General features: G+C 41.0%; 2 protein-coding genes across 2 annotated transcripts in view; one reads left to right on the plus strand and one right to left on the minus strand.

The window, feature by feature from the left end:
* Positions 1-6,359, plus strand: part of RRM1 (ribonucleotide reductase catalytic subunit M1) — a 37,441-nt gene extending 31,082 nt beyond the window's left edge. The window contains exons 16-19 of the mRNA XM_047071107.1: positions 1,952-2,087; positions 2,879-2,974; positions 4,535-4,723; positions 5,733-6,359. Of these exons, the coding sequence (XP_046927063.1) occupies positions 1,952-2,087; positions 2,879-2,974; positions 4,535-4,723; positions 5,733-5,921 (610 nt within the window). The 3' untranslated portion in view covers positions 5,922-6,359. The remainder of the gene's footprint in view (positions 1-1,951; positions 2,088-2,878; positions 2,975-4,534; positions 4,724-5,732) is intronic.
* Positions 6,360-10,765: 4,406 nt separating this feature from the next.
* Positions 10,766-11,880, minus strand: LOC124504728 (putative olfactory receptor 52L2). The gene is given in 2 exon segments (XM_047070222.1): positions 10,766-11,493; positions 11,496-11,880. Coding segments are annotated over 2 exon segments (1,044 nt in total). The 5' UTR covers positions 11,812-11,880.
* Between the last annotated feature and the right edge of the window lie 351 nt (positions 11,881-12,231).

Below are 12,231 nucleotides of genomic sequence, written 5' to 3' on the forward strand. Positions count from 1 at the left end.
GGGGAGGGGCAGAGAGATGGGGACAGAGGATCCAAAGCAAGCTCTGTGCTGACAGCAAGCAAGCCGATGTGGGGCTCGAACTCACGAATCATGAGATCATGACCTGAGCTGGAGTCAGGCCCAACCGACTGAGCCACCCAGGTGCCCCAACAGCCCTTCTTTTTATACATCTTCTGCCAACCACTTGTTCCACAGAACAAACAAAAACCAGCTTACTCCTTTTTCCAGAGATAACCATTGTTAATAGTGTGTATTTTTCTAGACCTTTTTCAGTACGCTTGCAGATGCATACAGTTTTGTTCCAAAGATGTGGTAAAACTTGACATTCTTTTTTTTTTTTTTTTTTTTAATGTTTAATGTTTATTTATTTTTGGGAGAGAGAGGGAGAGAGACAGAGTGCAAGCAGGGGAAGGGGCAGAGAGAGAGGGAGACACAGAATCCAAAGCAGGCTCTAGGCCCTAAGGTGTCAGCACAGAGTCCGACACAGGGCTCGAACCCACAAACCGTGAGATCATGACCTGAGCCGAAGTTAGATGCTTAACTGACTGAGCCACCCACGCACCCCTAACTTGACACATTTTAAGACCTTTAGGGATTTATTTTGGACATCCTTCTTTTTTTAGTCCATGCAGATCTGCCTAATGTTTTTAATGATTACAGACAATTCCATAGTTTGGTATGTGCCATATATATATATATATATATATATATATATATATATATATATATATGACTCTTCAATACATTTTCCTATCTTTGGACAGGAAATCACTGTTCACTTTACTGAGTAAGTAAGACATGAGGTCTTTTGGTGGTTTGCTTGATGCCTCAAAATTACAAAGTGACAAAGTGAGATTAAGATTCCATTAGGATATGAAGCTTTAAGCTAAGTACTGTGTAAATCCAGAGGTATAGAATGTAGTAAAGACAAACTCTTTGAGAAACTTAAGACTAAATAAGGTAAGACATGTAACACAAGTAGTTAAAATGTACATAAAGGTACATGTCATAGAAAATGTTTGCAGAAGAAATGTTTATATTTGGCATTAAAAAAAATTTTTTTTTAATGTATATTTTTGGGAGACAGAGTAGGGGAGGGGCAGAGAGAGAGGGAGACACAGAATCCGAAGCAGGCTCCAGGCTCTGAGCCTGTCAGCACAGAGCCTGATGCGGGGCTCGAACCCATGAAGCATGGGATCATGACCTGGGCCAAAGTTGGACGTTCAACCAACTGAGCCACCCAGGTGCCCTTGTATTTGTCATTTGTATTCAGCATTGTCTCCCTGGTTGGGAAAGATGTTCTAGAGGGGTCATCTCTTAGGCTAAGCTTTGAAGAACAAGCTAAGGGCAGTGTTCAGATAGTGTACTCTTCCTTAAGCACTCTGTTTGGCAGTGAATAGAGTCAAAGATGTTAACCTTCCTCTAGGAACGTTATGATTAAAGAGGTAATAGAAGAAGTCAGGAATATACATAATCTGAGCATAATTTTTTCCTGTGGAGAATTTTGGTGATAGATGTCTGATTGTGACCACTTTCACATCATTATTTTTCCTTAAAGAGCTTAGCGCAGTGATCATATAGGTACTTAGAAAAGAGTGAGGGTTGAATGAATGTACCCTGATACAGGTGGGGACTCTCCAACAGTCATTTGAGTATTTCCCTGAGCAAGCTAGTGTATCAAATGCTAATAAATGGGCATAATAAGAATTGCCAGCACTAAAAATTGTGCTAATTGAGTTGAGGATTCAGGCATTTAGGAGAGGGGCAAGCTATACCATTCATACGGTGAAGTTGCATCTGTACTGGGGTTGCATGCAAAAGTCATTATATGAGTCTAATGCATGTATGGTGTCACTCACAGCATCTGCATTTACTACAATGATACAAAGTAACTGCCTTCCTGGCAGATTATAGCTTTAGGACCAGCATCTGATAATCTCCTTTTCTTTAGGTATGGTATAAGAAACAGTTTACTTATTGCCCCGATGCCTACTGCTTCAACTGCTCAGATTCTGGGAAATAATGAGTCCATCGAACCTTATACCAGCAACATCTATACTCGCAGAGTCTTGTCAGGAGAATTTCAGGTGAGATCACGACTAGACCTACAGGAGATCGTGCAAAAGCCCGATGTTGGGAGTAAATGACAACTCCTATTTAGTTTGCCCCTTTTTGTTTAGTACAGGGCACAGCTTTGATAAAGTGAGTCATCTTCATCTCCAGTGTTACTCTATTTCAGCACATAATAGACATTTAATAAATATCTGTCAAAAGAATGAATTTTTGAGGGTTACATAGGAAAGTAACTTGTTGATGTTAGAGTTCACATGATATTTAGCCATCCTGTAATGATGGTTACAATTTACAAATTTTTACAAATAACTTGTTTACAAATTAGAATTTCTGGTGGGTAGGACTAGTGTTTTTTTTTACGGTTCCCAGGTAATTCTAATATGCAGCTAGGGTTGAGAACCACTAATTTAGAAGATTTTTATTTGTGAATTTCCAGATCTCCTGAAATCAATTTCTGTAGGTTTGGAGTGGATGCATTTCTAATTTTTAAGTATTTATTGTATCCTTTCTTAGGAAAAAAAAAAAAAAAAGAGTCCACAAAGATTTACCCATCTTAGGCAATGCTGGCTCTTTTCACCTTTGCAAATATTACGTTTCTTGAATAACAGGTCAAGATTTTAAAGGAATACAGCTTTTGTTTGGTAGGATGGGCCTCTCAGTTTTATAAAATACAGAATTTACGAAGTAATCTAATGTTAAATGCTTCTTTAAATGATCTTATTTACTTTAAGTTCCAGGCCTGTGATCCTGTTTAGCCCTGTCATTCTTAATTATTCCTTGGCATGTTTTTTGCTTTTTCATTCAGATTGTAAATCCACACTTATTGAAGGATCTTACCGAGCGGGGCTTGTGGAATGAAGAGATGAAAAATCAGATTATTGCATGCAATGGTTCTATCCAGGTACAGAATGAAAATGAAGTGTGCTCTTTAGTAGCTAAGTTGGACATTGGTACCTTCTCACTTATCCCAGGCAGTGGAGAGAAAGAATGGCTATTCACTGTGGTCATATAGGCTTATGTTCACCTCTGCATTGTTGTGCTAGGATTATATACATCTTCACATAGCTAGGCCTTTCCCTCTTGTTTGTGCAATAATATAAAGCAGTAGTTTCCAACTTCTCTGTACATAAGAATCAGTTGGGGAGCTTTTAAAATTCTGAAGCTTAAAAAAAATTTCGGAATTTTAGGTTGCATAACAATTAAGTTGGAATATCTGAAAATGGGAACCAGGCATTAGTATTTTTTAAAGACCATCTGGGTCATTCCAAAATGCACCAAAGTTTGGGGACCACTGATAAAGTGTGAAATTAGAGAGTCAGACCTAATTTAAAAGTATGGTGGCGATTGAGGACTCAGAGTCCAAAAAACAGAGCCGGAAATAGTATTTAACAATAAAATATTTGCATATTTGCAGCCGAGAATCAAGAAGCATTTATTTAAAAAAATTTTTTTTTAATGTTTATTTATTTTTGAGAGAGAGAGACACCACGAGCCAGGGAGGGGCAGAGAGAGAGAGGGAGATACAGAATCTGAAACAGGCTCCAGGCTCTGAGCTGTCAGCATAGAGCCCGATGTGGGGCACAAACTCTGAACGGCGAGATCGTGACCTGAGCCAAAGTCGGACGTTCAAATGACTGAGCCACCCAGGTGCCCAAGAAGCATTTATTTGTAGATGGAGGCCTCTGTCTAAACATTTGTCTCCTTGGTAACACAGATAAAGATTTCTGTAACAGTTCTATTTTTGCTGGAAGAAATGGTAACACTATTAGCTAGTCTGTATGTTTTGATGCAGATTAACCCTATACCTAAGAAAATGTTCTGTTGACTCCAAAAGGGGTTTGTTTCATTGCTTCCCTTGATCATGTACCTGTGAGTTATAGCCCTGATTATTTGTGTTTTCTGTAAAGCTCAAGGGTCATTTATTGCTGCTTGGTTCCTTCCTTTTTTAAGTGCCTCTAGAACAATGAATATTTTGGCTATAATCCAAATAGAAATGGATCTTTAATCATTACCACCAGCCATATATTTTGTTGGTTAAATGGAGTTTTGTTGGACATTCTAATCCAGAGGTAAGCAGTCTTGGGAAACTTGATAAGGGCTTATATTGTATGATACTGAACGGTATGGGTCAGATCTGGCAGGAAATAGAACTGAGGCCAGACCCTGGTATCATTAATTATGTTAATTAAAGGGACACCTGGGTGGCTCAGTCAGTTGAGACTCTGACTTTGGCTTAGATTATGATCTCACGGTTCATGAGTTCAAGCCCTGCGTCAGGCTCGCTGCTGTCAGTGCGGAGCCTGCTTCAGATCCTCTTCCCCTTCTCTCTCTGTTCCTACCCCACGTGCTCTCTCTCTCTCTCTCTCTCTCTCTCAAAAATACATAAACATTAAAAAAATTATGTTAATTATGCTGATTTCTTCAGCCAGAGTGCAATAAACATTTGTTTTTCCTTCTTCAGAACATACCAGAAATTCCTGATGACCTTAAGCAACTTTATAAGACTGTGTGGGAGATTTCACAGAAAACCGTTCTTAAGATGGCAGCTGAAAGAGGTGCTTTCATTGATCAAAGCCAGTCTTTGAACATCCACATTGCTGAGCCTAACTATGGCAAACTCACTAGTATGCACTTCTACGGCTGGAAGCAGGTTGGTGGAGGAAATCATGGACTTGTTGCCAGCTTGGGATATTTTGGAATTGGAGCAGTTTTACCTTTTAGCTGCCTATTTAAATATTGCCACCTAGTTCTTTCATTTCAAATCCAATATGTTAAAACCAAACCATGGTTTTTGTGCCAGATTAAGCTCTCACTTTGGATTTTCTTGTTTCTTTTAGGATTATTTCATTATTAGTTTTGAAACCTTGGAGTAACCTACGACCCTCCCTTTATTCTCCATACAATTACTCACCAAGTTGTGGTGGTTGTACCTTTGTACTGTTTCTTGAATATCTTTCTTCCTGTTCCACTACCATTATTCTTAACTTGTTAACTGATCTCTTTGCTTCTAGTAACTGCATTATCTTGTGCACTGCTACCATTTCTAAAATAAAACTTTACACGTCAGCCCACTCACTGTTCAAAAACATCCATTGTTTCTCCACTTTATGTACAATCTAAAAGCCAAATTACTTAGCTTGTCATTGGCAACTGTAAAGTCCTGTGATTCTGGATTCTATCCTTATTAACTGGCAATCACCTGGGTATTTATATGGAATTAAATTTTTTTCTTTTTAATTTAAGAGACATTTATTGAATACATACTATGTGCTAAGACTGGGGATACCAAATAGAAGATGATGGTACTTATCCTTGAAGTAGTCATCATCTGTTCTTTACAGAGACACAGTCTAGCTCTCTAAATAATTATAAGGCAGACATTGTTTTAGGCAAACATGGAAGTCATACACATAAAAACAAAAGACTATAGAACAAAAATGTTTGACATTTCCAAAAAGATAAGCTTTTTTAGGGGTAAAATGAACACAATGTACTGACTCTTTGTCTTTAAGCATTTTTGAGAAGGCTTCCTACAGGAGATGGAATTTCAGGTTTAGAAAACAATCTGATGTGGTTTATGGAAATGTATTTTAAACATTGGTTTCAAATGTCTAGTGTTCTTACAATTTCTAATTGTTGTATTTGCTTCCTTTGTGTAGGGTTTGAAGACTGGAATGTATTACTTAAGGACACGACCAGCAGCGAATCCAATCCAGTTCACTCTAAATAAGGAGAAGCTGAAAGATAAGGAGAAGGCAACAAAAGAAGAAGAAGAGAAGGAGAGGAACACAGCAGCCATGGTGTGCTCTTTGGAGAATAGAGAAGAGTGTCTGATGTGTGGGTCCTGAGGAAAGGCTTGGAAGAGACCAGCACTTCCTCACAGCCAAACTACTTCTTGAGCATAGATAGGCACAGTAGGTTTGCTTGAAGTGCTAAGGTTTTGCTGGACCTTACTGCAGCAAAAGGAGCAATTGATTTCAAGTACTGTTTCTATATAATAGTGTGAAAGTACTGATATTTTAAATCAATATATTGGGAATCAAAGTAGAAGTTTTAGGAATGCAAAAGAGGTCATCTTGCAAATAGGAAGTAACTGAATAGGGTTTCATTGCCCACTTGGCACCCCTTTTCTGGTGACCTCAGTTTTCATAAGAAGACTTAGTTTTACTGCTTTGACTGGTGGGTCCATAGAAGCAAAACTGAGTCATAACCTGTGAGAAGTGTTGGCAGGACCTTTATCTGGATAAGGTCCTATTGGTCATTCTGAAATAAACTTTCAAAGCGATTATGTGAGACCAAATTTGTCATTTATTTTCATACAAAGGTCAAATTTGAAAAAATATTTTCTGTTCTTTGAGAGTTCAGGGAGAAAATTTTAAGAAAAATTACTCAGATGCCTTCTACAATTCTGATCTTAACATATGCCTATTTCTTCTTTCTATTGTAAAATATATTAGCATAAGTGTTACCATTTTACCCACTTTAAAGCATACAATTTAGTGGCATAAAGTACATATACAGTGTACAACCATCATCACTATCTTATTTCCAGAAATTTGTCATCATCCCAAACAGAAACTCTAAAACAATAACTCCTCATTTCCTTCACCTCTCAATCCCTGTTATCCTCTATTCTACTTTCTGTCTTTGAATTTGCTTATTCTAGGTACCTCATATAAATGGAATACTATAGTATGTGACCTTTTGTGTCTGGCTTATTTCACTTAGCCTGTTTTCAGGTTTCATCCATGTAGCATATAGCAGACTTTAATTCCTCTTAAAGCCTGAGTAATATTCCATTGTATGTATATATCACATTTTGTCTTTCCATTCATATGTGAATAGACATTGATGTTATTTCCACCATTTTGGCTATTGTGAATAATGCTGCTCTGAACATTGATGCACCAGTATCTGAATTCCTGTTTTCAGTTTTTCTGGGTATATACCTAGAAGTGGAATTGTGGGGAATACATCATAATTCATGTTTAATTTGAAGGAACTTGAGGAACTGCCAAACTTTTCTGTAGGCTCAAGCTGCACCATTTTACATTCCTACCAGTAATGCATGAGAGTTCCAATTATTCCACATCTTTGCTGACATTTGCTAATTTTTTGTATTTTTCATACTAGCTATCCTAATGGCTTTTGACAGTTTGATTACAATGTACCTTGGTGTGGATCTCTGAGTTTATCTTTCTTGATGTTTGTTGACCTGCTTGGATCAGTAGATTTACATCTTTCATTAAATTTGGGAAGTTTTCAGCCATTTTTCTTCAGATAATCTTTTTGCCCCTTTCTCTCTTTTCCTTCTGGGACTCCTGTAATATGTCGCTCGTTCCACTGCTTATGTCCCCCAGGTCCCTTAGGGGTCATTCACTTTTCTTAATATTTTTTCTGTTCCTTAGGCTCAGTAATTTAACTGTCATATCATCAAGGTCACTGATTCTTCTTCACACTCAACATCTGTTTGAGCCCCCTTGGTGAATTTTTCATCTTAGTTATTCTTTTCAGCTCTAAAATTTGTTTGTTTCCTTTGAACGATTTCTGTCTCCATGTCGATATTATGATTTTAATGCATTGTTTTTCTGATTTCCTTTATTCATGTTTTCCTTTAGCTCTTCAAGCATTTTTTTTTTTTTAATTTTTTTTTTTCAATGTTTATTTATTTTTGGGACAGAGAGAGACAGAGCATGAATGGGGGAGGGGCAGAGAGAGAGGGAGACACAGAATCGGAAACAGGCTCCAGGCTCTGAGCCATCAGCCCAGAGCCTGACGCGGGGCTCAAACTCACGGACCGCGAGATCGTGACCTGGCTGAAGTCGGACGCTTAACCGACTGCGCCACCCAGGCGCCCCTCTTCAAGCATTTTTAAGACAGTTGTTTTAATATCTTTGTCTAGTAAGTCTGGTGGCTGGGCTTCCTCAGGGATGGTTTCTGTCAGTTTTTCTTGTTCCTTTGAATGAGCTATGTTTTCCTATTTCATTGTAATGCCTGTAATTTTTTGGTTGTTGAAATATTGTTTGATACTTTTCCAAACTACTTTTGCAGAGACTATTCCCTAGTGTGTTTAATCACTGAAATCTCTGTTCAGTTAATGTTTTGACAGATATACTTGAATTTCAGGAGCTCTCTATGTAGACTGGCTCTGTGCTAGGGCACTTTCTCCACATATGGGTAGGCTTTTTTCTGAGCCTAGGCATCTGTGATTGTTAATTTTATGTGTCAACTGGCTAGGCCGTGGTACACAGATACTTGGTCAAACACTAGCCTAGATAGCTGTGAAGATATTTTTTTAGATGACATTAACATTTATATCAGTAGACTTTGAGTAAATCAGATTACCCTCCATAATGTGGGTTCCTCATCCAATCAGTTGAAGGCCTTAAGAGAAGAAAGATTGAGGTCCCCTAAGAAAAAAAAACTTTTGTCTTCAGACTGCCTTCGGACTTGAGCTACAATATCACTTCTTTTCTGGGTCTCCAGTGTGCCAGCCTGCTCTGCCAATTTTAGATTTCCTAGTTCCACAATTGTGTGAGACAGTTACTTAAAATCTCTCTCTCCTTTCTCTCCCTCCCTCTCTCTCATGCTCTCCCCTCCCATTTTCTCATTAGTTTTATTTCTCTTTATAGAGAATGAGAACACTGACTGATACAGATTTTGGTACCAAAAGTGGTTCTAGAGGAGTAGAATCTTAAGGATGAATCTTCTGAATTGGTTCTGGAGTTTCTGGAATTGATTCTCTAATCTGATTAGATTTAAAGGCACTAATGACTATTTCCAGTGGTAAAGGAAGTATTGATAGTTTATGGTGTGATGTGGTAATAGAGACACTCAAAATACCATCATTGGATGCTCCTAATCAAATACTTACAAGAGGCAAGGTTCTGGGTGATTGTGTGTATGTTCCACCTCCAGGGTGTATCAACTCTCCAGCCCTTTGTCATAATTTAGTTCATCTTGACTACCTTTTCCACACTGCTCCAATACATTGATGACGTGCTGATTAGACATACTGAGCAAGAAGTAACAACTACTCTAGGCTTATCGGTAAGACATTTGTGTGTCAGAGGGTGGGAAATAATCTGACAAAAATTTGGGGGCCTTCTACCTCTGTGAAATTTCTAGGGGTCAAATGGTATGAGGCATATTGAGATATTACTTCTATGGTGAAAGATAAATTGTTGCATCTGGCTCCTCCCACAAGCAAAAGACTGGCACAATGCCTAGCGGGCCTCTTTGGATGCTGGCGTCAGCATGGCAGTGTATTCCTCATTTAGGTATGCTACTCTGGTCTGTTTACCAAATGACCTGAAAAGCTACTGGTTTTGAGCAGGGCTTGGAACTAGAGAAGGCTCTACTATAGGCCTAGGCCCGCCCTGCAGCTGCTCTGCCACTTGGGCCATGTGATCCAGTAGGTCTATGGTGTTGAAGTGGCGGTGGCAGATAGGGTTGCTATTTGGAGCCTCTAGCAGGCTCTTTGGATTTTGGAGCAGAGCCCTGCCATCCTCTGTCAATAAGTATTCACCTTTTGAGAAACGTCTTTTGGCTTGCTACTCAGTCTTAGAAGAGACTGAATGCTTAACCATGGGCCACTAAACTACTGTGTGACCTGAGCTTCCCGTCAGGAACTGGGTGCTGTCTGACCCACCAAGCCATAAAGCTGCACCTGCGCAGCAGCATTCCGTCATCAAATGGTATATACATTGAAGTGGTATATACAGGATTTGGCTCGAGAGGCCCTGAAAGTACAAGTAAGTTATTGAAGAAGTGGCCCAAATGCCCATGATCCTCACTCTTGCCTGCACCTTTGGGGAGGTCCCTATGATCAGTTAACAGAGGAGAAAACTCAGGCCTAGTTTACACATGGTTCTGCATAATACGCAGGCACCATAGCTCCTTTCTGGGACAGCCCTGAAGGACGCTCCATCTTATTGACAGAGCTGTGGAAGACTTTTAAGCAGGGAGTACTTTTAGATAGCTCACTCTGGCTACCGTGGGAAGAGTGACCTAACCTATGGGTTTGGGTCAGACTTAAGTACCATATCAGGGTCTAGTTTGGTCTTTGGAACAGACTGGTTACTGGGCGAAGAGTTGGTCTGGGTGTCTGTCAGACTTGATGCCCCCGGGGGGGCAGGACCTGATCTGTTTATGTGGGCTAGACTGGATATTTGGAGTAGGCCTGACCTGTGTGCCTATGTCAGATTGGGATATCCAGCCTGGGGGCTCACCTGTGTTTGGGACTGTTAGACTCTATAACCCAACCTGTGTGCTTGGGTTAGACTAGAGAGTGCAAGGCTGACCTGTATATTTGGTCAGACTGGGCTTCATGTCAAGTCTTAGGCTATATTTGGGAGAGACTGGGCCCCAGGGAAGGGCCTAGCCTATTTGTTTCGGACAGGATGTTCAGAGTGGGTTGTGGCCTGTATGACGCTCTGTACAGCTTCCAGGGGGGCTCTATACATCCAAATATTAACTGGGGTTTTCTCAGGAGTCAGGGGGAAGAGGACAAAGAAACTAAACAGAAAGATAAATAGGGAAAAGCAATTTTATTATTGGAATGGAAATAGAAAAAGCATTCTAAGAATTTAAAAAGTGGTAGTTGGCTAGCAACGGTCCTTCCCTTGAGCCTATAATCTCACGATTTCAGCCTGTCCTTCAGTGATGCCTGCTTATTTCTTATTCCCAGAAGTCACAAGCCCAACTTCCCAAGTTGATAAAGTCCTTTCACTCTGGCAGTTGCCCCTCCACTCTCATATTCTGCAGTCTCTGGCTTCTCCCCAACCTCCTGGGCTGATTTATTGCCATAGAGCATCTTTTCCACATGTTGCCGGATCTCCCTGGTCTGTACTCCATAAATGATAGGATTCAAGGATCCTGGGAGTAGCAAGTAGATGGCACTGAGCAGGTTCTGGACATCTGGAGACACAGTCTTGGCCACTTGGAAGACAATGGAGGTGGAGAGACCAGAGAGGTAGATAGTGAGGATGACCAGTAAGTGGGAGCCACATGTGTGCAAGGCCTTGGCTCGGGCTCTCCCAGAAGAGATCCAGAAGGCAGCATAGATGATGCGTGTATAGGAGGTCCCTAGCAGGGCTAGATCCAAGGTCACAGTGACCAACCGCATGGTCAGTCCCAACCCATTGTTGAAAGTCAAGTCTCCACAAGCTATGCTCAACAGTGCAACGTACTCACAGGCAAAGTGTCGAATCACCATTGTCTGGCAGAATCGACCTTGTGACGTTAGCACCACTAAAGGCACTGCCACTTCCAGGCTCCGTGTCAGAGCAAGAATGGCCAGCACTCCCAGCAGGCGGGAGGTTATCAGGTCAGTATAGTGGAGTGGGTGACAGATGGCCACGTAGCGGTCTAGGGCCATGGCCAGCAGGATATTGTAGTCCAGGAGAGTAAAGTAGATAACATCTGGTCCAGGCAGCCATGCAGTGACATGGGGTTAGCATAATGCACAAAGCCCTCCAGCATTTTGGGCATCACGGCTGTGGCAGCACAAATGTTGACAGCCAGGAGCAGGGCGATGAGCATGTACATGGGCTGATGCAAACTCCGTTGGGCCACCACCGTGTGGATGACCAGGACGTTTGCAGAGATGATTGTCACATAAAGGAAGGTAAGAGGCAGGACCAGGAGGGGCTGCCACTCTCGCAATCCAGGGAAGCCCACCAGGAAGAAGTTGGTGTAGGAGATGTTGAAGGCACTGGTATCTCCATCCTCACCCATCAGCTTTGGCCTTGGGTTGGCCCCAGGAGTGGTGATCAGAGACTGTTAGAACAAAATGGTCAATGGAAGAAAGCCAATTTCTATTTTAGGGCCTGAGGGGTTTGTGATGAAGGTCCACCTCTTCATGTACATATGTCTACTCCTTTGGGGCACAGATGGGTGCTATGCCAGGTGCTACGGAAGCTACGGAGGTGAACAAGGCATCCCTTGTTCTCAGGGAGCTCTTGGCCTGTGTGTGTGAAATGTAAACTTACAAGATCCTTGTTTATCTGTGATGTTCCAGGTATTTGATTGCTGAATAAAAGATTAGGAGGAAAAGTAGGTGTGGTACATGAGGGAAAATAAAAGGTAATGGGGGGCACCTGGGTGGCTCAATCAGTTAAATGTCCGACTTTGGCCCAGGTCCATGGGTTTGAGCCC

This window comes from Lynx rufus, unplaced genomic scaffold (assembly GCF_022079265.1).
Source record: "Lynx rufus isolate CCGP_SWC_20201006 ecotype Redwood Valley unplaced genomic scaffold, mLynRuf1.p SCAF_9, whole genome shotgun sequence".
Taxonomy (NCBI): domain Eukaryota; kingdom Metazoa; phylum Chordata; class Mammalia; order Carnivora; family Felidae; genus Lynx; species Lynx rufus.